This window comes from Convolutriloba macropyga, chromosome 2, assembly GCF_964194025.1.
Source record: "Convolutriloba macropyga chromosome 2, txConMacr16.3, whole genome shotgun sequence".
NCBI lineage: Eukaryota > Metazoa > Xenacoelomorpha > Acoela > Convolutidae > Convolutriloba > Convolutriloba macropyga.
The window spans coordinates 15,101,992-15,127,131 of NC_134469.1; the positions used below are offsets into that span (position 1 = coordinate 15,101,992).

At 36.4% G+C, this 25,140-nt stretch overlaps 4 protein-coding genes across 4 annotated transcripts in view; all 4 read right to left on the reverse strand.

Annotated features, from left to right (window-relative positions):
• The window catches only part of LOC142334832 (uncharacterized), a 36,986-nt gene extending 36,087 nt beyond the window's left edge, over positions 1-899 (reverse strand). The window contains exon 1 of the mRNA XM_075383158.1: positions 510-899. Coding sequence (XP_075239273.1) covers positions 510-612 — 103 coding nt within the window. The 5' untranslated portion in view covers positions 613-899. The remainder of the gene's footprint in view (positions 1-509) is intronic.
• Positions 900-9,241: 8,342 nt separating this feature from the next.
• Positions 9,242-12,771, reverse strand: LOC142357062 (chromobox protein homolog 1-like). The gene is made up of 3 exons (XM_075408780.1): positions 12,528-12,771; positions 11,937-12,101; positions 9,242-9,729 (listed from the first exon to the last, which is right to left on the reverse strand). Exons 1-3 carry the CDS (start codon positions 12,648-12,650, stop codon positions 9,421-9,423), a joined length of 597 nt encoding a protein of 198 aa, XP_075264895.1. The 5' UTR covers positions 12,651-12,771; the 3' UTR covers positions 9,242-9,420.
• Positions 12,772-12,996: 225 nt separating this feature from the next.
• Positions 12,997-20,307, reverse strand: LOC142357051 (ATP-dependent (S)-NAD(P)H-hydrate dehydratase-like). The gene is made up of 6 exons (XM_075408772.1): positions 20,056-20,307; positions 19,275-19,409; positions 18,404-18,560; positions 17,924-18,028; positions 14,909-15,141; positions 12,997-13,521 (listed from the first exon to the last, which is right to left on the reverse strand). The coding sequence occupies exons 1-6, from the start codon at positions 20,190-20,192 to the stop codon at positions 13,365-13,367; spliced, it is 924 nt and encodes a 307-aa protein (XP_075264887.1). The 5' UTR covers positions 20,193-20,307; the 3' UTR covers positions 12,997-13,364.
• Positions 20,308-23,869: 3,562 nt separating this feature from the next.
• Positions 23,870-25,140, reverse strand: part of LOC142335143 (microtubule-associated protein RP/EB family member 1-like) — an 8,916-nt gene continuing 7,645 nt past the window's right edge. Inside the window, exon 2 of the mRNA XM_075383507.1 lies at positions 23,870-24,464. Coding sequence (XP_075239622.1) covers positions 24,135-24,464 — 330 coding nt within the window. The 3' untranslated portion in view covers positions 23,870-24,134. The remainder of the gene's footprint in view (positions 24,465-25,140) is intronic.

Here is a 25,140-nt window from a genome sequence, read left to right on the forward strand (position 1 = left end):
GGCGTGCCGAGTCTAAAAACTGTTATCATCAGAGCTCTGATACAGCAGTGATCCCAGGATTGCAATTTCACAGAATCAGCACTGATTAAGACTTTATTTTCAGTCCGGGATTACAGTGTAAACCATTCGGATCTTTTCCGTTTGTGCCCCCCCAGCTTCGTGGGCGCATATTATTTGCAGCTTAGATGCACGTGCAATATTTTTACATAGTGATTTACTATGTAATCGCACGTGCTCTGTAACTGGGGGCGCATAATGTACTGGGAGAGGGGGGGGGGCACAAACGGAAAAGATTCAACCATTCTGTAAAACTTAGCACGTGCACTCAATATGCACCCAATAAGCTGGTGGCACATACGGAAAAGATCAGTTGTCTTAACACCGAAAACAGGTCAGAAATCGTTTCTTAAATGAACATTTTTCTGTCCAATTTCTTTTTCAAGTTGTTATAATGCGGAAATACCCAGTCGAAAGTAAAGCAGTGAAAATATTGTAACAGTATATTATACCTGTGGGGTGTAGTAGTAGTATGCGTGTGTTGAGTGCCTTGTCCTGATGCCAACTGACAGTGTCACTAGCCACCCTCTGGTAATCGGCCACTCTTCTGGCCATATCTCAACCAGGTCTAAATTCTTCCGGCTGATTTACTTTGATCGGAATAGTAAACCAGTCAAATGAAATTTGAGTAAAATTTGGCACTTTTGAATTGAAATTGTGCTTATAGTTCCAAATAACAGTTGTGTTTCTAGATCATCGGGTCTGTTAAGCGCAAGCAATCAGGACTTCAAAAAAAATAGCGCTTTCAAATAAATATACATTAATGAAGCATTCGCCTTTTAATGCATGTGTTCAAGGTATTATATTTTACAACAGTGTACGATCAATTTATAATTCGCGTACTATATGCATTTATAAATGCAACTGAATGCGCACGTGCAGTCATCAAAATATCTGGTATGAGAATACTAAGATTTTAAAAATGGATGCGGCTATACGGTGAAATCTAAGCAGACCTTTGGAACAATTTTAGCCTCTTGATATCAACATTAAAAGTCTGATTTGCTTAAATTGTGCTTTTCTTTGCACAACACTATAGAGAGAAACGAGAGAAACTTTGTTTAAGTATGACTTTGAATTTATTCTGAATTCTCCCCCTGCTCAGTTTTTTATGCCGATATTTACAATTTGTGTATTGCTTTATAGCAATTTATTTTGTACATTTTACCACGTAAGCGGGGGGGGGGGCGTTAAAGTTCTATGTCCTCTAAACTTTTAATTCGTTTTCATTGTTTTTGAAGTTCTTGATCTTTTTAGTTTGTATCTCCAGTATGTTATGCCCCCCCCCCCCTCCCGTTATTATGCACCCACTAAATTGGGGAGTTAGAAACAGAAAAGATCATAAATGCTCGTTTTGATAGCTTTTCCCAGTTTTTTTGAAAGGAAACAACAGAGGAGGAAATATTTTATATGATGATGGCTATTTCTCATATCATAGCAAGAACTATTATCTCTTTTTTAATGAAATTTGGATTTTTTCCCATTATAGCCCTCCCAAACGAAATTACAAAGCCCCAATATGGTATAATTACCATGTTTGGCAGGGGCGCTTTACGTTATGTGGCAACCAAGCCTTAGGGGGTTATAATTGGAAAGACCCAAAATTGGGATCTTTTCCGTATGTGCCCCAAGTACGTCATGCACCCACCACCCCTGTTACGAAGCACGTGCAATTACGCATCTAATAATTATTAAAACATAGTACGTGTTGTTGGCGGGATGCAAATAATAAGTATCCACTAAGCGCGGGGGTACAAACGGAAAAAATCCCTAATCATTTTCAGGTAACGTTTTTGCAATGATCATTCTTTACTGTAAAAATGGTTGTTTCTTTTGATGAAGTTAGATTTCTTTACCACCAAAAGTGCCCGAAACAAAATGTGGAAATACTTTTTTCTCAACAATCGATTATTTTTCAGATTCGACGTGTGATCAAAATGATGACCGTTTTAGATAAAGTCTCTTATAACCTAACAAGGTATGTGGGTTGTCATAAAATTTACCAGACTGTTGCATTTTAGCCCCCCAAAATTTAGCCCAGCCTCAAAAAACTATAGAGCCCCACCGTCATCTTGGTATATTTATGTTAATTCGGTAAATTGGGCAAAAATACAGCAAACATGTAATCATATAAACAAAATAAAATCAACTGAAAGTCAGTAAAGTTGCTGGATAGGTATCTCTCCTCCGCATGTTTTTTTGGCCTTTTTCGAACAATTCGACTAAATCGTGGACAAATGCGAGGATACCTTGTCACACTTGTCCATGCTTTTTGTCACTACTTTCCAATGATTTTTTGCATTCAATTAGAATACAGCTAGTGTTCTCAATTTTATTAACATTGATTTAAGCAGTTTTCGTTCAAAGATAGCTCAAAAACACAAATCGTGGACAAATGTGACGGTTATTTCCTAATTTTATCAAATTTGAACTAAATTCGCCTTACTGTCACTTTTCCAAGTTTGTTATTATCTAAGTATTATTAATTAATTTTTAACTCTAATCTTAAACGGGCCGTGAAAAACCCCGACAAAAAAAACCCTCTTTTTTCGTGTACGTTTTGCGGCGTAAGTTATTTTGAAGCTGGCTACTTATGTGCCTCTTCTGTAGTGGTGCGCAAACATACATAGCACGCATTCAGAAATAAAAATCAAAAGAACAAATTAGGACTGTCAAAATTTTGCAAAGTTACCCTTCAAAAAATGATCATCATTTTAACTAGTTAAACTAGGAGTTTGTTAACTATTAATCCATTAGATTTTGTTTTCCATTCAATAAACATAATAGTAGCATCAGACCAATTGCTCTCGTCGTTCAGCACCTATATACAATACAATTTATGTACAACCAGAGGTGAAAGAAGTTATATACACAGTAAGAAGAGTTTGAGTTTATAAAATTGAGTATGAGAAGTTCTTGTTAAAAATGAGTGTTCATTCTAACTGTAGTAAAAGACTTCCTCTGCCTCGGATGCACTCAGCCATTTCAAGTACCGTGGAGGACTTCTGCTGGCTGAACTTGATGTTTAAAAATTATAATGTATCGTTTCCTCGGCTAGCCTCGTGGAAATTGTGCTAAAGATTGAGACAATTTCTTCAGGTAAGTCTGATGAAACAAAAAAAAAACAAACAAAAACTGAATGCTAAAATCTTAAAAGTTCAAAAAGCCTTGGTGGGACTCGAACCCACACGTTTTGAAGCTCTGTTTCTTCCTGGTGATAGTTGACTGCACTAAGTTGACTTATATAGCTGTAAGTTTTTCGTTTTAATGCTTTGTTCTTTCAATGTTCAATTCGTCGCAAAGTTAAAATAGAGCTCGGCAAATTGATTTGGAAGGTTTCGAACCGAAGCGCCCAGCTCTGATGTTGTATTAGTGGACCCCGCTAAGTATCATGTACAATACACAAAAATTCTGATTTTCTTTCAAATATTTTAACTCTCAGTCTGATGCATTTATGGCTGGGGCTTAGATCGCTGCTTATGTTTTTGGATGATTCTGCTTTGATGTTGAGAAAGATTGAGGAGACGACAGAAACTGTTAAGATTATTAAAGAGAGGGAGAAATATAATAAGTAAAAGCGTTGTTTCTGACTTGAAAAAACCTTGAACTAAAACTGAGAAAAATAAAAAATTGTTAAAAAAAGTGCTACGCTAACCTAAACCATAAAACCACTGAAACCAAACCACGCGCAGCACAATAGTGAATGTTTCTGTTGGTTTTTGATCTGACAGATGTGTTATTTTTAAATCAGTGGAGTGTTGAAGAAAATAGTAAAATATTAGGAGAGTAGTAATGAAAAGCATCAAAAGAAGGCGCAACAGTAGGCCATTAATTGCGCATAAAGACATTAATGAAAGCTGCGATCTGTTCACCCAAAAATTGACTAGGCGAGCGGTTGGCTGAACAGATAGAGAGAAGGGAATGAGATGGACAGATATTGACAATGACTGAGTTGTTCTTTGTCCCGAATTGACTAGGTGAGCGGCTGGCCAAATACTCTTATCACGTCTGATTATTATGTTGCTTTTCATATAGTGTTTTTTTAAATAGCTGAGAGAAAAAGAATAATATGAATATTGGAGGTAACTGAGCTGGACTCGAACAGCGGAATTTCGGGGAAATTTCGGGGAATGAACTGGGATTGATCCTCAATTTGTATAGTTGATCACTATTCTAGGCAGTCATTTTAACCACTACTCTATGGTGTATGCGGCTAGAAGATTTAGTATTGGAGATTGTCAAGAGTGCTTTCGCAAGAGTTGAGCGGGCACTGTCGTTTCACATCTATCAGTTCTAATAAAGAGAGTATGTTGTATTTTACTGCTCTTTGAATATACCCGTTGGCCAATTTAGTTTGCATTTCCCTCACTGACTTCATGTTTGCCTCTTCGTGGAGTTTTTGTACCTGGTACCATCTTGGTTTTCGAAGGCAAAATCGTAGAGCTCGGTTTTGCAAGTTTTGTATTTTATTGACAAGGGAATGTGATTGATCCAGCCAGCAAGCATTTGAGCACAAAAAAAGAGGTCGGATCCAAAATTTGTAAACCAAAATTAGACTTTCTACATTAACGTTTAGATTACTAAGCTTCCAGAGTTGAAATAGCCTGCTGTTCGCTCTTCGTAATAGATCTTTGCAATGTTCACTCCACTTGAGGTGTGGTGTGAAAGTGGTACCAAGGAATTTTATCGATTAAGTCTTCTGAATTAATACTCCTTTTATGTGGAGTTCAAGAGAAAATTCTTTCTTTGAGGAGTTCCAAAATATCAGGTAATGAGTTTTATTTGGGTTTATTTTTATTTTCAGTGAGTCACACCAATCAATAAGGTTGTTCAGCGATGTTTGTAGACGTTTTTGTATTAATTTGGGGGAACGCGACCCATAGTAAAGTGCAAAGTTGTCAGCGAACTGTGAGATCTGGGCCTTTGCTTGAGGCAAACGACTAACGTATATGAGATAGAGGATTGGAGCAATTACACTCCCTTGAGGTATTCCAGTTGTCGGGCTGAAACTATCCCTGACAGCGGAATTTGTCTTCACAAAAACTTTCCTTTGCGATAAAAAAAATTTATCCGCCTTATGACTGAATTAATTAGCCCAATCGAATTTAATTTGTGAACGAGTACTAGGCGCCATACAGCATCGAACGCTTTTTCGACATCCAAGCATACGAAGCCAACCATTTCAGACCACTGGAAGGCTTCACTGACATGTTGAGTGAGTTTAATGAGGTTGTCTGTGGTGCAGCTGTGTTTCACCATAACAATGTTTTTTTACAACGATTTCACATATTTTGGCTATACAATTTGTAAGACTAATGGGTCGGTAGTTTTCGGCCTTCGATCGGTCTTTGCCTAGTTTTGGTATCATTTGAATTTGGGATTTTTTCCAATTAACTGGAACAAACGAGTTAATAATGGAGCTAGATATGAGGATACTGGCAAGGGCTTTAACATTCTTAGGCAACTCTTTAAGGAGTTTGTAGCAAATTTTATCCGGCCCAAGGCATGTTTTTCTCGACTCTTTTAAGATTTCATCAAACTCCTTTGTTGTAACCACAATGGCAAGCTGTTCAAAATCTACATTTGTATTTATTTTTGCTTTGGTTTCATTTTCAACATTGTCGCAGAATTCAGAAATTATTGATGATTCTGTTTCATGATTTTTCATTGTGTCTTTTAGCAGCTGTTTGAACATTTCACTTTTCTCTTTGTCTGTGACTGCCATGCAATCTTTGTAGATTAGGTTTGGGTATTCTGCTGTTTTTTGTTTGGGCTCGCGTTCATTTGTTAGTTTTTTTATTGCTTTCATTCCAGAAGAAAGCTGTTTTTTGTTTGGGCTCGTTTTCATTTGTTAGTTCTTTTATTGCTTTCCAGATAGTTCTTTTATTGTTAGTTCCTTTTATTGCTTACCAATTGCTCTCGTCGTTCTATATACCAACCACTGACAGGTCAAAACTCTATTAAATTTCCGCCAGATGAGTTCAACCAGTGCTTAATATTGTTTGATATAGAGACTTGAAAAGCACAAATTTCAAAAATCGTCTCCAAAAACTTTTTTATTAAAATATACGCATCCGCGAGCTCGTTCCACGTTTCAATTTTATTTTGGCTAGCAATTTTCAAAACGAACAATGAATAATTGTTTTAATACAGTTATAAGCTAAATTGTAATACTTTTTTGTGCTTGAAGAGACGTAAAAGCCCTTTGTATGAATTCTGTTCTTCTGTTTGGCGATTTCGACGACTAACTGCTGCTTATCACGTGAAGCTAGTACAATAATTTGAAATATCTGTTGAAATGTCTCAAATACGGACAGAGGTCTATACCTGTGGGGTTAACTTTTTTATTTTACTATAACAAGTGAACAGAGCCAAACACTACATTGACAAACATCATCAATTTTTTAAGCAGATAAGAAACAATTTTATCAAATAAACACCTAATTATGCCCAACAAAAATCAAATTCTATCCTATTCAAATCAAATTTTGAACACTTGAACCTTTCGAGTAAGCTTGCCCCATGATAAACTAGATTTTCCTGATTCATTCTCGGGCGAACTCAATTCAATTTCCAATTCTCAGCTCAAATCTAATAAGTGGATGCAGAAATCGTTTTATAAATAAATAAGTCGCGCAAGCTCCAAAGAAAATAAATCGCACAATTGATCTAAAAACGCACATAGAAGACAGTAAAACGAACCCACGTAAATAATCCATCTTTTGAGTGGCAGAAGTCTTCAAGAAAACCCCCTCTTTCGGCTTTTTGGAGCGTGATCAGATGGTAGTGCTTTAACTCTGCGAAGACAAAGAATTAACAAATCGAAATTAAAATAGAGAAACAGGACCTAAAAAACAATCCAAAGAAATTAAGAACCTAACGATTTGACTATCAAGATTTTTATGGTAACCAAAAATTTTTAGTAGTTAACAAAGCATTTCAGCCTATATACGGATAAACAACAGCGGAATAAAATTTGAGAAAAATCCAATCACAACATGTTGGAAAAGTCACACTACGCGTGCATAAAACAGACACCACCTTTGCCGAGAAACAAACAAAAAAGCAACGAAAAAAACATAGCTGGCAGATTGCCAGAAAACAGCTGCAATAGATTCGCAGATCGGCAGTCTAAAAAAACAGTAAAAAAGACAGACCAAAAAAATTCGTCAATTCATTGAAGGCTGATCTGTTATATTTTGATTAAAAATCTGTATAAGTTATTGCTGCCTCTATTAGCTGATCTCAAATAACCTTCATTTAGAGTGACACACACCCATTTGACCTTATCTCTTTGAATTAAAGTAAATAAAAGTCGATTTCAAAGTGAGGAAGTCATTTTTGAGAGTGAGGTAAGTCAAGTGTGACCAAAAATTTAATCACGCGCATGAACAAAAAAACTCGCTCCACTAAGAGCGAAAAATGACGTCACACATGCAAAAAAGCGAATTTTTTGTTCAAACACCGTTTTCTCACTCTACTTTTAATTTAGAGCGAAAAAAAATTCACGCCGCAAAACCACTCGCTTTTTCGCTCCACTTCCTGTTTCGGCGTGTCCAAAATCACTACAATTTGACTTCAAAAATCATGAAAATGTGTGAACAGATCTTAAAAAAGACAGCGCACCAATACAATTCAAATTCGTTGAATTGTAAAAAAACCAAGAGAAGGCCAATAATAGCCCCAGCTATTGCTGTGCGGCTATTAAAAACGAACAATGGACTGTTCAACATGTTTTTGTAAAATAGTGGCGTCAAGGTTAATGAATCAGATGACCATATACTAAAATGACCAATAGTATCCTTGCTAGCACTTTGAGGCCACTAAAAAACATACCCAGCAGATTGCCGGAAAATAGCCGCCGTTGATTCCATTAAGCATGATTGGGATTGAACGAATAGAAAATATTGAAAAAAAAGAGTTTTGTACAAAATCAGTTTTTAAGTCCGATTTATTTTCATGGCATTTCGCAGTTGAACATACTTCTGTTTCTTAGAGAGAGGCTACAGGGGCTACTATCATTACCAATAAGCATAAGAGATGGTAACTAAGACTTATAGGAACGACGTTCAAATAGCAGGCATCTAAAATTTGGGCTTTATGGGTTTATCCCGTTTCTATTTCTGACTTCAATTTTTTATACTGACACTGTTCATTTTGAATTGCTTTGCTGAGCAACTGATGTTCAAATTCACTTTTAGCAGAATGAGAGAAGAGAAAAACTAGCCTAGAGAAGTCAAAAAGATTTCACGCAAAATGTCGAAAAAGCGGCAAAATGGTAAAGCGAAAAAAAGTTCGACGAAGTAAAAAAAGGAGCGCTATAATAGCCGGCTGAGAAGATGAGGGCGGCTATTAACAAGGAATTTTTCCACATATTAGCAATTGTGCAAAAATTATCTACAATGACGCTAAAATGGAACAAATTCACGTTACATAGACCGAAATTAGCAAGAACTATCAAAACTGTAGTGCCAAATCGCTTTGATAGATAGTAAGAGGTTCTACAACCCTTGGTTGTATTTTTTAAAATTATCTGAGCAACTAGCGATCCTGAGAAGCATTAGAAGTTTTCGCTAGAACTCATGTGGTGCTCAACATTATTTTCTAAAAAAAAGCAAAATATCAAAGAAGAATTAGCCAAAATGTTAATAAGATTCAGCAGCCCCGTGTCATCTTAAAGAATGACATCAATACTGTTATTCAGCACAACTCAACTTATTTTAATAAAACAAAAATTGAGCAAAAATTGAACGAATTGAAAAAGTGAACAAGTGAATATCAGCCGACGTTCGAAAACTTTTAAAACCTCGATAACTCTTCGAAAAAGACGAAATTCCAAATCCCCATCTATAATATTATACACTTGACACGCTTTCTAATTTGATGATGCCACTCACAACTATAACGATAAATACGTCTATCGAGGAGAATTGACTGCACAAAAAATCCAGTTGAGTACACATTTCCTCCCCTAAGGGGGTTCGGAACAAAACCCTGCGGTTATTCCTAATATTTTTTGCGCCGTACTGATAGCTCTAACGTGATTGCAACGCCAGTAATTTGGCACGTATTTTTGATATTTTTGAAGAGTAGTTACCTGAAAAATCCAAAACAGTCATTAGAGTGAGCTGAAAAATCGATTGAAATTTTTTCACGATCAGTACGAGATGAAGTTTGATCAAAATTCTCAGACAAAAATGAATTCATTTTTTCACTTACTGTTGAAATTAATTAAATTACTAAACTGAAATCAGAAAACAAAGCAGCCAATAAATACAACCATACCAAATTCAACCAACATGAGTCAAACAAAGAATTTAATGACAAGTAGTTTGTATAATTATTGTTTATTAGTTTGTCTGTTCAACTTTCGTCTTCAGATGAATCGGAGAAAACCATGCAGTTCCAATGTATATGCTCTTCGTAGAACTTGATCACAGTTTGAGGTATTCGAGTGTTAGCTTCCTCCCTGGGTACCACATCCATCAACGGTCTCCCATCAGGGGTCAGCCACTTAACGAGAAGCATAGGAGTGTTGTTGGGTCCATTTTCAGTGAATCCCATCACTCGGTCAGGAGGATAGCCTCGCTCAAAGCCATATACGGGTCCGAACTCACACGCAGCATCGCAATTCTCATCACCAGTGCTCTCGGTGTCGTTGTTTTCCTTTCCCTAATCACGCTTACGATATTCATGGAAGTCAAACCTTATGGTAGAATTATTGCTCTTCATCAGAAAAAACGTTCAGAATTGCTCTTCATCTTAAGTAAACTTTCGAGCAACATACCAGCGCGTTCTTCAATTTATAACCGTTCAGTCGAGAAAGTCAAAAGGGCTTTGCATAGTTCTCAATATTATTGAGGCCAAAACATATCAAGAACATTAACACGAACAACCACAAACAAGAAGAAGAAGGCAAACGAAAACTGCCAACTCAACCAGCTAGAGATTATTGTCTGGGTACCTTTTCACTTAATGTAAAACAGACTTGCGTGCCGTATAATTCAGATAGATACAGAAATGAACTGAAAAATTTATTGACGCCCCTGATAAAACTATGAGACATTCGGGTCTTTCCCATTATAGCCCCCCATTATGGTATGTTTACTATGATTGGGGTGCTCTAGGTTATCTGACCACTAGTGTGGGGGGGGGCTATAAAGGGAAAGACCCAGACTTTCAGCGATATATAATTATGGCTTGTTTAAATTCTCTCAGCAAAAACCTTTTCATTGAGAAATAAAAAGCAGAAATAATTTTTTTTGAATAAGGTAAGTCAATATGATCGAAATCGAATCACGCAAAGCACGTAAATTTCACCCTAGAGAGGGTGAGAAATGACGTCACGCGAGCAAATGCCATCAGCGATCGGAAGAAGTTATTCAGAAAAGTTAACATTTGCTGTGTGAAGAAATGTAAAGCGAAAAAAGAGCCTCAGACGACGAAACAAAAAAACATACCTGTAGGAATTTCAGAAACGACTCGAAGAGTTCTCTTCACCAAAAGACATCCATCAAATAGCTAGTAACTACAAGACATGTTTCTCATCAACAAACTGCTTTATACACTTAAACTTTTACAATTTCAAATTTAAATAAGCTACGAGCGATATGCATTTATTTAAATCCCAATAGACTAAACAATGGGCCAATAAGGCCCAAAAGCCTAAAAACCAAATCAAAAACCTCAAACTTAAGAACAAACATAGCCAGTAGATTGCCGGAAAATAGCCGCCGTTTAAGCTCTTGATGCACATCGGGATTGAGACAAAAAAAGAGACATTGATGGAATTTTGATCTGTTTTTTTATTGTCAAAAGTGTTAATTTGGCGTGCAGTTTTAGTTAGATTCTCAAACTATACTTCATTCAACTTCAAAACTGAAAGCTGATAAGCTTAATACCGATATCAGCTAGCAAATACTCAGTTAAAAAAAGAAAAAAAAAGAAAATGTCAAAATGCTGCATGTGAAAAAACCACTAGCGAATTTTTGTTCGAACACCGTTTTCTCAATCTGCTTCAAAATTAGAGTGAAAAAATTTCACGCCGCAAAACCACTCGTTCTTTCGCTCATATTCCTGTTTCGGCGTGACCAAAATCGCTACTACAATTTGACTTCAAAAATCATGAAAATGTGTGAACAGATCTTAAGACAGCGCCCCAATACAATTCAAATTTTAAAAAGGGAGAGCGCCTAAATAATAGCCGTTGAGAGGCTGACGGCAGATATTAAACATCGGTCGAAGTAGCATTTAGGCGATGAGTGGTGGTGGTGGTAGGGGGGGTGGGGTGTCAAGCGTTAGGGGGGAGGGTCGAGCGTCGGAGGAGCGTCAGAGGGGGACCAAATCGCCAGGTGGAGGAGCAAGAACGAGGTAATGTTTGGGGGTGGGGTGACGGAGGGGGGTGGGAGCAATTGAACATTTTAATCACCATAACAATTTAAGAGACCACCAAAACAACCTTATCAACATGAATCCAGCCCATCAAAAATTTTACATTGAAAAGAAATTAAAACTTAAAAAATAGTTGAAAACGCCGGACGTGAACAAAAATTTCCTTGCTCCATCAAAAACTGTAGTATAAACAAAAAGCCATTCAACGTTCGCTCCAAAACCAGTAACACCGCAATACAGCTACGTTCAGCTTCGCAACTAGAAAAATGGAAAACTGTTTGAGCAGTAAAAAAGGCACATAATTAAACAACCCTTTTAAAGACATTTAGTATTCATTTTTCAGTTACAAAATAGATCCGATGACCAGGTGGACTAACTACATGTTTTCGTTGTATGCCATTTCCCTACGTTCTATCAAATTTCAGATGCAGCATCCCATGAAAACAGTTGGAAAGAAATTACAAGAACAGTGGTGTTAAGACACTTACAGCGAGATATTCTGAATATTTCTTGGCTACGAAGTCAGCAATTAAGTCGTCACAGTCGAGTCGTCTATGTTCAACCCAGTTGTATCCCTTGTCTCCGTCCCACTTGACCAGAACCCACACTTTACAGTTCTCTCCCAATGGGCCATGTCTCATCAAACCCATCACCTAAGAACAGCAAACCTGAATGAGTTTGCATATTTCTTATCAAATCATAACACACTAAGGATTCTAGGCTCCATCGAACTTTCTTAATTTCGAAAATTTAAATTTTATCACGTTTTGACATGAAAAGTTTTCTTAACATTTTACTACGCAAGTCCTTTATAAATTTGGGCATCGAAACCAAATTAGAACTTTGCTGTCACACATTGAGGCAGGCCTTAAACGAAAGCCAACTGCATCTTAATTTGATGTGATAAACATGGCCGCCATATAGTCAACATGGCCGCCAACATGGTTTCTCGGTTTTTGTTAGAAGACTTCAAAACTTTTTTTTTCAATTTAAGTAGAATATGTGGAGAATTTAAAGATTTTTTCCAATAAGTGAAATGTATTGCAAACTATGATATTGTTGTAATCTGTATCTCTAACCTCGTCAACCACGAAGCTCTTCTTGTTGGGCGGATCGAAGGGAATAAGGGTGCGACTGGCTCTTTTGCCTGTCAACTCCTCAATATTCAGCTCAGACTTCTGCTGTTTTCCAGTAAGTGCCATTCGTAATATAACTTTGATCAGATAGCTGTCAATCAGGGTCAGGCAATAAAAACAATAATTCAAAGCAATTAAATATCTGAAATAAAGATATCATCAAATTGACCTCATCCAATTCGAGTCGATCCAGCAAAGAACATTTCTTACACTAACCCAAATGAAGGTGAGCATGCCTAGTTAATCAGGCTGCGACCAAAAGCAAATTAATTCAATTCGCTTGGTTCAGAAAATCCTCGAAAAGTGAGAATAACATCAGGTTCTCTATTTTATACGCATGGCAGAGACAAAATCATAGGTTAAAGGCGAATCAAAAATGAACACCCGGCGAATGATAAACTCAAAGGTTTGCGTATTGATCTTCAAAAATTGACTTAAACTTGCTCCTACCGCAAAAGATCCTCTTATTGATTTCCATATGTATGATTCCATACTAACAATAATATTAAGATTATTCAAAATCCCGCAAGAGACAGTATCATATTGAAATAATCTGTGAGAATACTCAATAATCCTGCACGATTACATTATTTGCGGTTTACTGGTTACATATTCAAGGTATTCTATCTACCATTAGCAGATTAAGTAGAAACACAGCAAACGGTATACTAATTTGTATTTAGTTTGAAAAAACTGTCAAACCCGATTCATTTCTTTCATTTAAAAAATTCATGTAATCAATCAATTAATAATTAAATCAACAACTTGACTCAAAACTGATTATTGCTCGAACATCTGTTTGAATACATCAGGCACTGATCTGAGCATATCAGAAGCCACCATTGAACGTCCCAATTCATCAAAGGTCTTCTTGCTTACAGCTCTCACCAACACTGAAGCAGCATACGCTCCAGCCAGCATCGGGTCAAATCCTTCTCTGAAATATTTACACATTCCACTACAGAAAACGTTTGGTTGAAGGACTAAAGAAAACATAGTTTTCTATCTTTCCAACCTCACTTTCTTTTGCTGCTACATTTCACATCTTGGTGCACAGAATCCGCGAATAGGACAATGCAATAACATTTTCTTATGGCTACTTTAACGTTAAATATTCTGTAATTATAAACTTGCGCTGCGATAAGGCATGGAGAAGAAGCTATGGTCCACGCTGTCAACATTTCGTTGAGCAAATGTATTGCAGACAAAATCTTCAGAATTCTTCATATTGAATTTGAGAACGCCTTTGTCACAATTAATCGGAAACACATGCTAGAGCTAGTTAGCAAACATTTTCCAAACCTTTCAGCCTTTGTGAAACCTGCTATTCCAAACACGGCCCTCTTTACTTTGATGGAAATATTGAGAGCCGAAATAAAATCCAACAAAGAGGCGTTTGGTCAAATTATCTTTAAAAGGCGCCAACCTAGTTCAAAACTCTTGGAATCCAAACGATGGGCTTCTTTGTGGGACAGAAGGGGAACAAAAAAGTTATATCTATCAACAATGAAGATATACAATACTCATTAACCGGCGGTATAGACGTTTGCACAGCGCGGGCACAGATGTTCTGCTTCACTTATTTTAGAGACGAGAATTTGTCAAATTTAAACTCATGCTAGAAACGTTCAGCTCAGCAACTTACATTGCTCATATGGAACTCTCAAAACTTTTTGGGATGCCCAGAGCAGACTTAAACTTAGAGTGAGCAAACCTTGCCCGAAAAATTTTATTTTAAATTTGTTCAAGGTCGGGAACGTAACTTAGGCTGCGTCATGTGTTTTCGTGGGAACACGGTTACTGCCAAGTAAGCGTGTGATTAAAGCAGGTGTTGATCAACAGTTGCCGGCTCATTTCAATTCTGTTCTACCAGGTTCAAGTATCGTCAGAGAAATTGTTGATTGTGATCCAACCACAACAAAATTTGAGTCAGCCCAAAATTTATAAACATCTGAAAAACTTCGGCCAGGATTTCATTCAGTAAGATTTGCATAACGGCTCAAAGAATTTCTTGATGTGACTTTTGATAAACATTTGGTAAGAGCTGCACCTTAGCCTTGCCTCAAACTTCCATATGAGCACCCGAAAACTTCCAGTGCGCTACAAATACAGACTCGGAATCATTTTGTTTGATCAAGAAGAAAAATGACCTTTTGGGATGGACGGATTACTGGACAAAAATGGTGACCATGTTGCTTAATGGTGCGGCAGAGAAGCTCAACTTTAAATTTTTACGAGAAATTAAAACCCGATTGTGTGTTTATGGGCTTAAACTGCATGCAATTTATGAATATTTCTCCTTTATCGACAAAAACTTAACTTACATATGATTGTGTTCATGGTAACTTTGAGCCCAGAAAGTGAACACAGCAACAGCTGCTGATAGCAAATCACCCTGCCCTCCACACCTCGAAAGAGCGACTGGACTTGGGTTCGATAGGTACTTTCCTTTGCTGTAAATTATGTCTTGCGCTCCTTTGAGTAGAATTGCGCAGCCTCCAAAAAATTCAGAAACTGCTTTGAGAGAAGATTGCGGTTCCAGGTTATCATCAATGCCCTAAAGTAAGATGTTTTTATGTTAGCCAAAAGCATTCTTTATTGACAATTTCCGTATAATTTATTGGATTGTTGTTCCGACCCCTCCTGAGGGGGTTGGGGGGAGGAGGAACTATATACTCAAATGGGTTTTTTGTTCAGTCAATTTTGACCGATCGGTATAATAATCGTAGAGAGTTGTGAGTGGTATCATTTAAAAGCCCGTCCAGCTTAGAATATGTAATTTAAAATATTTTTGAATTTCGTTTTCTAGAGCGAGTTATCGTGGTTCATATTTACATTTTCCGGATATTTTGTCTAAAACTTCGTCCATTTTGCTAAAATATGTAAAGTACGGTAGATTTTAATCTTAAAGACAAAAAAGTTTTTTTGACTATTTTGTTTTAATTTTTCTGGCTAAAATTTTGGCTAAATATTTCAAAATTCAGCCTTTTTCAACAAAAATTGCCCAAAATAAGCTTCTTTAGTCCACTTTGATTAAATTTGCAGGAAGTACACACCCAAAAACAACTAACCACAATCTTTTCAAACTACAAAGGGAGCTATTGCTATTTCCACTTCCATTGAGAATAGTCTGGAATTAAAATTTTGCCATTTGCTAAATTTACTAAATTTGTTAAATTTTATTATTATCAAAAACGCAGCATTTATTTTTGATCTTTTAACTAACAAATTATCTAGATCTATAAAAATCGAAACAATTGAAAGTTCTTAATGGACGAACAGCAATAGCAAGGCTGGTTTTGGTCCAATCTTGGACTGTTACAATACAAAAATAATTCGGATTGTAATCAGTCGGTCTTTCTTAAAAAAAATTCGGTCTTGTTTATGTTAAAGAACAGAACAATTCAAATCAAAGATCACTGTTGATAGAACCAATTGGCTTCCTAAGCAGTTCCCAATCATTTAATCGAGTTTCTTTACTCGAAATAATAGCGTCGTTTTGACTTTTGAAAATGTTTGAATTTAAAAAATAATGGATTATTAAACTTTGCCACTATTTTTCTCTGATTTTTGTCAACTTGTAGCTTAGTGTCAGCAAAGAACGAATGCTTGTTATTCCTCTTCTCGCTACTGAATTAATATTTTATCTTTTCTGCGGCTTTACGCGTTAAGTTTTTTTAATTTTTAGGCATTGGCCCATTTTTCACGTTTTGTCAAATTATCACGTTATTGGGAGTTCATATATTACAATATTGGCGTTCAAAATAAGGCACAATTGAACAATAAATTGCACCAATAAAAGTCTTTAAAGGTATAGATTATGGTTCTGACGGCTTCGACGCCCCTTTCGAAGAATTTAATTGAATTTTATACATTTTTCTAATCATGAAAACAGCCGATGGCTTTCATCACTTTCAATAGAAATGTTTAAAAAATCAATTTTAAACATCGCATTTTTGTTCTTTTTACCTATTTGCTATCTAGTCTCGTTAATTACAGGTCACATGTGACATTACTGCCAAGGAAAGGTGCAAGTGTACAACATGTAATGCATTAAAGAATTCGTTATGAATTTACTGGCTTCGACACGGGTTTTTCGCGAAAAAAAAACTAATTTTTGATTTTTGCCTATATTTGACGTTCTTTTTGTAGAAGTAAGACCTATTCTGAATAAAATCAGGACTCCAGCGCTTGCTTTCGACGAATAAACGAACCACATTTTTCATTTTGTAGCTAACGGCTTTCATGACTTCGAAAAGAACTGTTTTTGAAAAAAACAAAAGTATTATATAAGTTTGCCACTATTCTATTTTTTGTCAACTTGTTGCCTATTCTCATTAATTAGAAGCCGCAAGCCACATTATTGGCGTTACAGGAAGGCTAAATTGAACAAATTTGACGCGCAAAATATGGCTTTACCGCCTCGACAGCAGGTTTAAATTGTATTTTTGTTTGTTGCCCCTATTTCTTGTTCTTGTTTTAACCACACAAAAAAATAAATAAGGACAGGTCTTAATGCCCTCCTCCGGAGGCGTATGTGATCATAAACACGTTAGATGTCTTCAATTTCAGATGTCTTCAAAGAGATTGTTTTTAAAAATATAAGCCAATTTTTTGAATTTTGCTGTTTTTTGATATTTTTTGTCTAATTGTTAGCGAGCCTTATTATGGAGTTGTCCCGCATCTTTTCTAGTGCTGTACAAGTTATTTCGCTTAATTTCATTTTTATCTGACGCTATATTGACCCTGTTAATGTTTTTTTTAATGGACAAAGTTTTGGATTTAATTGATGTTTGTTGTTTGATTTTGTTGTTCGTCTTGACTTGCTTTTTTAATAATGGCTGATCTCATCAATTTAATGAGGCAGTTTTTACTCCACTGAAATCTTTGCGTTGGCGGAGATCTTTTCGCTCATACGCATTTTTTGTTTTTTTGAAAACTTGAATTTTTGGGGGTTTTCTATCTGTTCCTCATTTGGTAGCCATTTAAGCCAAAAATGCGGATGTGCGGGGTCGGAACTTTATGCGCCAACGCGCATTACCGACCCTCCTCGTTTCTACTAACAATTGTTATTTATGTAACTAACTATGTTACATGGCAGAAGCTTTTTTGTTAATTTACACAGGTTAAAAGCTTATTTTTGGTTTAAGTACCTGAAAGCATACCTGAGATTGCCATAAAACATTGAAATGGGATTTTCAAAGAACTGATTGTTTTAGCAAAGTTAGCTTCCCACAAGACGGTGAAAACGTATTTAAATTGGTCGTCATGGACACTGTTAACAAGCAGCAGAGAAAATTTGTCACAAGAAAGTTTAAAAGAATCGAATATCAACTAACAGCAGCCTTTACGAGAACTCTGTACTCCATCTTATTCGGGGTCAAAACAGCTTGATTATAGTCCTTCAGCAGTGCGTGATTCTGTGCCAGTAAATGGATACTATCCTAAATATTAAAAAGGCACCAGTTAATCGTCCAAAAATTTTTGCCCAAAAAATGACAATTTTCGAGGTCTCATCATTCATAGAAGGCCCATTTTTCATCTTTTGGTTAGTTCAATGAGCTGATATTATAATTCCATAAAATGCCCGTTTTTAATGCGAGAAAAATGAGGTCTTCGCCCCTGAATGCAATGTGTTTCTCTCAAACTCTTAAACATGAAGCTGACAAATACAATTCCAAATTAATTCCCGTTTTACTTAAGCCAACACTAAATTAACAAAGTCTTTGTACCAATATCAATTGCTTAAACGATAAGTACTTATAATTTGTAATGTTATTTAATTTTTCCAACTATCATTTCAAAGATTTCTGACTCACCGCATCAAACACCAGTATTTTTCTCATTTCTTTGGCAGCTTCAACCAGTTCAATAGTTCGTTTGAATATAGTCGGATCCCTTCCTAATCCAGGTCCAACTGCTATGGAGTGAAGACGAGGGAACCATTGGGTTGTATCCGAAGCATCCTTAGCGTCCCTGTAATGATATTATGCTCATAAAACATTATTCTACCGATTACGATATTACAACACCAGACCCCTGGACTTGACCACCAGACAAAATCAGTACTGAACCGTAGCAATTATATTCTGTTTTTTGTCTCTGAGCAGTACTATGATCTTGTCACATAGACTTTTCATGTCATAATACAGAAAAAAGACCTCTGAATTTAATCTGAGCCATAGTAAAAATGAAGTATGATATCCCACGTTTTCAGGTGCTTATGCGTGTTCGCTATCTAAAGATTGACATCGAAAACAGCTGCTGATAATCTATAGGTGTAATTGCCATCGGAAAAAGTTACAACGGAAAGGAACGTATTTAGTTCTCGTAACATTAGAGTTAAAACCTGTGAAACAAAATGACCAAAGGTGAATTCAGATTGAGTTACGTCTATAATCTACTAATGGTATCCATTGCTTCGCAATATTAATCAAATGCTTCGTCAACTTGCGGAAAAGCGACCAGAGTCACAGAACCAATTAAAAATAGGTCAAACAGTTGCATCCATTTAATATATGCATGACAACGTCATTCAAAAATAGAGGTTAGCATTTGATAGTCCAAATTCATTTAATAAACGCATGGGAAACTTATTCAATAACAGAAAATAGCATTTATGTAACTCCTTGTGTCTAACTTGGTTGATTTTCTAGTTTTTGAGGCTGACTAACCTATAGTGTTACTAACAGAGTGCTGTGTACAATGATGTCTGGGCTGTATGCTCTGATGGAGGGCGCAATCTCCTTTGTACAGAAGACATGTGATAGATCTGCACCTAGTCTGAGTGCTGTCATGGCCACGTAGTACGGTGCTCCCGAATAGCTGAAATGACAATTCAATACATTTTAACTATCACCAGGTTTTCATGCGTTTGTTACCTGACTCTGATTCGTTTAGTGACTCTTACGTCACTTCTTACGTGACTCTGATGAAGTCAACGAGAAAATATTGCATTTGCCGTGAACTGATTCGCCAATTGAGACGAATTTCTAATCGACTTTAGCCAAGTCAGGTAACCTAAATAAAAACACTCGCACACTTCTGTTGCTTTAAAAAAACTAATATTGTATTTAGGTGAAATTAAAATCTAGCACTATTGAATCTGGCACGGCAAACATCCCAGGCATCTTACAACTTTCACGTGAATACTTCAAAATTTTCAACACATTTGTTGCAAAACAAGTAAATTTGAATTCTAAGCTCTAATTTACAGTAAGGTAATGCGAAGTTAAACTTCATAACGCAAAAATTCAGGACTTCATCTATTTTATTCACACTGTCGGAAGTGCAAAAATTTAAGAGCTCTTCATCACCAACCGGTATTTACTCAGTTGTTTCTATATATTCACCTTTAATTCTTAGCTAACGTTAATATTCTTCGGAAAAGATTTTTTCATTGTCTCAAAAATTCGTCTGATAATAATTTGGTGTTGAATACTGATCTGATTTAAATAGAACATTGTCTTACTCGTGCGACCCGCCAATCACCCCAATACGGCCACATTGCCCTTTGTGAAGTTCAGAAGTCAGTCTGGGAACACATTTTCTAAACTGACTCAACATATCCAACCCAGTTGCCGTCAAGTCATTGTCACCGTTTGCCATTCAAGTGATTAATACAGCAAAACAGGTAACAGTTTATCATCTGAAACTCGTTAAGCCACCGTCAACGCTACACACGAACTTATTGATGAACGTAATCATCAACATAGATACCAAGAAATCTGCAATATACCAAGTGAAAAAAAATGGAGTTTTCAACTGCTAGATTGTAGCCATCTAAAATAAATGTCACATTAATAAAACGCCAACAACAGTAGACTTGTTTTATCACCTTTTTTGAGACAATTCTGCAATATTCGCATGAATTGATGCCATTCTATTTTTTACCTCCTTGTGATGCACGCCAATAAAACCAAGCTGCGGCTTTTGATTCATACAGTTAAAAACATAAACCGAACATCAGATGACAGGCGTGGCAATTTAATTTACATGGGGCGTAGCTTAGAAATGTTGGGTGCAAAATCCAAATCCAAACAGGGGTTCAAACCCCCGACCTCCACGATGTCTGAAATGTTTACTAAGCTACAACGGCTTTGCCTCTCTCTCAGCCACGTTTGTTCTTATAATAGTAGGAAGCTTTCTTTCAGAATGAGATCAGTCAAAAACGAATTCATGCGTGAAAATCACTCAGGAAGTCAAAGAATGTTCTTGAACAAGAACAAAAACGGTCAAGCAAAAATTTTGCATACGGAAGAACATAGCCGAAGACTCCGGAACCCACTTTACGTAGATATTTATTTTTGCGTTGAGCAGATTGGAGCCCCGTATATAAAATTAATCTGCCATATTATTACACTAATCAATTTGAAACAATAGTAGTAATATTAATATGAGGAAACCAAACCTGAAAATTGAAAAGAATCTGAAAAAAATTAGGGCGGCTACGAGACAATTGTTGGCAAAGAACCCGAAAAAAAACGTTTTCATCTCAACCATCGACTAGCAGCCGACAGAAACAGCGAAAAAACATAATTGAGATAAAACCGAGGAAAACCAAAAACTCTTTACAAAAATCTACGAAATGAAACCACGGTTCTTCACAAAAATTGTTCTGAAAAGAAAACATTTAAGAATTTTTCAACTCGATTAGTGACCCAACAAACAATTTTCAGAGACACATTAAACATTTTTTGAAAAGAAACCACCAAAAAACCTTGTGGTGTATCAATTATTTCAGTAAAAGCTTTCCTGTATAATATGAAAGTGACAACTGTTGGTAGCAGTGCAAAAAAAAACTTAAAAGATAAAAACGGGCCAAATTTCGATTAAATCTGCACCATTTTCTTTCTGAATCATACCCCAAAAACTATTTTCAATCAAATCAACGGATTGTGAAAACCAGTAGAACAACAAATGTCAGCCAGAAAACTTCATGCAAAAAAAAGCGTGCAACATGAAATATTGGTAAAATTGCTCGGAAATTGTATCAAAAAGTCTGATACTTGCTTCAAAAGTTCAATAAGCTACACCAAACGTACAATTCCTACTTTATATAATTGAGACAAACACCATTGGCTGAAAAGTTAGGAGTTAAAACTAAAAAACTGCTTTCGAAAAGCCGCACGTTATCAAAAAATTCATCTCGCTTAGTGAATATTATATTGCACCTACTTTTCGCGCTCTCTCAAATCAGGGAAAAGAACAGATAATTACTCTCTGCTCTCAGCAATTTGACCTAAACACTTTGTTTTCACACCCTCACAATTTGGTTCAAATAGATTACTTCCTGTTTCAGCAAAACTACCATCACAAAAACAGCTCGAAAAGTCCGGAAACGACTCGAAGTTGTATTCACCGAAAGAACTGACTTTGCAAACAGCTAAAATGTATTCTCAGAAAGCATCGATGAAGTCAAATAACAAAAGAAGATTTGACAAAATTTACAGTAAAATTTAGGAAAATTCTAATTTAATTTTCATATAGTCTAAGAAGTACACATGCAAACAAAAAAGTTGTCTCATGCAATGAAAACTAGTAATCTAACCACAAAATATTAGCCTACCTTTAATTATTAGACTTAAATATTAGCCTAGCCTAGCTCACAAACAACTCTTATTTTTCGACAAATAAGGAGAAAATGAGAAAAAAATACAGAAAAATTGTGTCAAATTTCTCAATTTTTTGTCAACTTTCACAGAAAAAGACAACTTTGTTAGAAAAATATTGTATTCGTTGGAGAAAAAACAGTGTCGAGAGTAATTAAGCTGAAACTCATTTACCAACAAATTCAAAAGGAAACAATGGTCCAAAATTGACTAAAAAAATAGCAAATAGTTGAAAAACCTAAAATAAACGTAAAATTCATGTGTTTACCAGAAACTTCAAAAAGGCATCAAAACAAGCTGAAAATTATTTTTCAAGTCTACAATATTCTGTCAGGCAACAAAAAACCTGACAAAAAACAGCTTCAAAAGGCTTAGCGAAAACTTTTTTTTACACATTTCTCAGTCTATTTCAAAAGAATATATGAACAAAATAACAACTCTCTTTTCACTGCTCTTCGAACTTGATAACCGAAACACTTTTTTTCCAAATTCTACTCAATCCCTGAACTTTCGGTTTCGATGCTCGCTCGCTCATCAAAAAACCAAAAACCATAAAGCCTCTTCGAGCGAGTCGTAAGACCACCAATACTCCCTAAACACCAACACGTTCCACCAATACTCCCTATTCGAGTCGCAAAAATAGATCACCTCTTCTAGTCGCAAAGATCACCTCTTCTTGTCGTAAAGACGCATACATTTACAACAATTGGTCCAAACTTAGGGAGCAATTAAACGTTGGAGGCATTAAACAGTGATTTTCTGTTTCTTTACACTGTACTGATTGAGCATAAAAGTATCCAAAGATAGCTTAGATGGCCAACAATTACATTATTTATAAAGTGAAGATATTATTTTTCAAATATCTAATTAGTTTTCAAATACGAACCGTGCTGACTTTGTAAAACTGAGCTTTTTTGTGGCCTTATGTCAATCGTGCATCAAAAGCGTATTTTCGGAGAGAAGACAAAAATCATTAAAAAATGCCATGCACAAAGGCCTTACCCACAAACGATTACAACGAATGTCCTACAAATGACATCAGTTGAAAACCTGTAGTACAGGTTGCTATTTTGTGCATATTAGGTTTGTTAATAACTGTTCATTAGAACTGTAATTAGTGCGCTCGGATGAATTGCTCTTAAACGACTGTGCCGGGCTTTGGTTATAGCTAGCCCACGCTTCGAGAGGATAGACCTCACTGGGTAAGAGGTCAGTTTCGAAAGCGGAGGATGTATGTTCGGTTATAAGTGACCGTGAGTCCTTTACTTCTCCACCGCGATAAAAATCAACAGCGTCTTGGGTTTTACAAGTGATGTCCCAATTTTCTTGTCGAAAAAAGAGCAATTAATTACACAACAAATCATTTGATCCTTAGAAATCGTAATGCTCGCTAATGAGTATAAAGCTATTGTTTAATAGTAAGAATTTCACAAATCTGTTAAGTATCTCCTGTGAGATCATAATCTCGGATTAACAATACCCTCAAAGTCCAAAATACAAACGTCAAAAACACCAACAATAATCTTTTTGACTAGCCACATTTCCGATGGATTGCTCTATGGAGTTCTCAAAGACTGCGTTTAGAGAATACTGGATGGTCTATCGTTTCTAGTTCCCAGAAAATCTACGGATACATTTTTTATAGCCAGGAATTTTCTCTCAGTATGCAAATAATTTACTGATCAACAAATATTTTAATTGCTCAGAAAGACCCAAACCATTTACATATGTACAAATCATTATAAAGGAGGAAAACAATAAACCCGAAAACAAACTTCATGCAAAGCTATATACATGGGAGGATAGAAGGAAGATATGTGAGCACTGAATTCCAATTATCTATTGCAATTGTACAACTATACAACTATGACTGCAAATCTAAAGCACTAAAACCATTGAAAGACTGTCCCCATAATTCATCGCACTATAAACTATCGCGTTATTCAGGTGAAGCGAATCCATCTTCTGTGCTGTATAGAATGTCCAAAATTGTCTGAACAGATAAGACTCCAGTGTTAGGGCTTTCCTGACATTTAATTTCGATGTCTCTCAGTTTACTGAAGTAGAAATCTCTCTCCTTTTCGAGCCCTTCAATGCTCAGATTCAAGTCGTCAATTTTGCCGTTCAATCTGACTATTTCCGATTTCATCTGATTGTTGGGCACGGATAGCGGCGTCTTCTGATTGCTATCACTATTTGCACTTCCAGGTTTGTTATTGGTTCTTTTCACAGGACTTGCCCTTGCTAGTCGGCTTTCAGGTACACCAAGCTGAAACATTGCAAATATTGAATCCAAATTTATGCTTATCAGGAAAAACTTAACTTTTAAGGCAACAATTTGAAAACAAAGCTACAATTCCCGACAAATAAGTGACTTTGTTAAAAGCTGAAAAACAATAAAGAAAAAATAACCGACCAACGTCAGGCGAATTGCTATCAAAAGACCAGCGAGCGGATGGCTTCGTCAGTAGCTAGCCACAGTTTAGTGAGGATAGCTTTAGCTTAATCGAAGGGGCGTGAGGTGAGCGCAGTTGGGGGGGGGGGGTGGGGGAGGACAGTGGGGACGGGGACAACAGTGGGCCACTTACGGTCTGAACGGTGTGCAGGGGTGTGAATGGGGGGGGGGAGGGGTTGGGGGCTTAGGTGAGTGGGGGTCAACCTCTAAGAGCAGCCCTTCATATCATAATTATAAGCCTCCAAAACAGTTCCTGTGAATCCCATACTCGGAGACTAGTGAGTTCAAAGGCTCTAAGAGAACTTAACGCCCGCTGGGCGCCACCTGCTTATCCCATTTTTGAGGACGAAAAGTCAAATGGGTCGACAAAAAATCGGTCAAGCGAAAAATCTCAATAAAAAAAGACCGACAGGACTAATATAATTGCCACAAACTTAATTTGAGAGCAATTAAAAAATAGTCTATCGGTAGCTCATTACTACAGAAATCA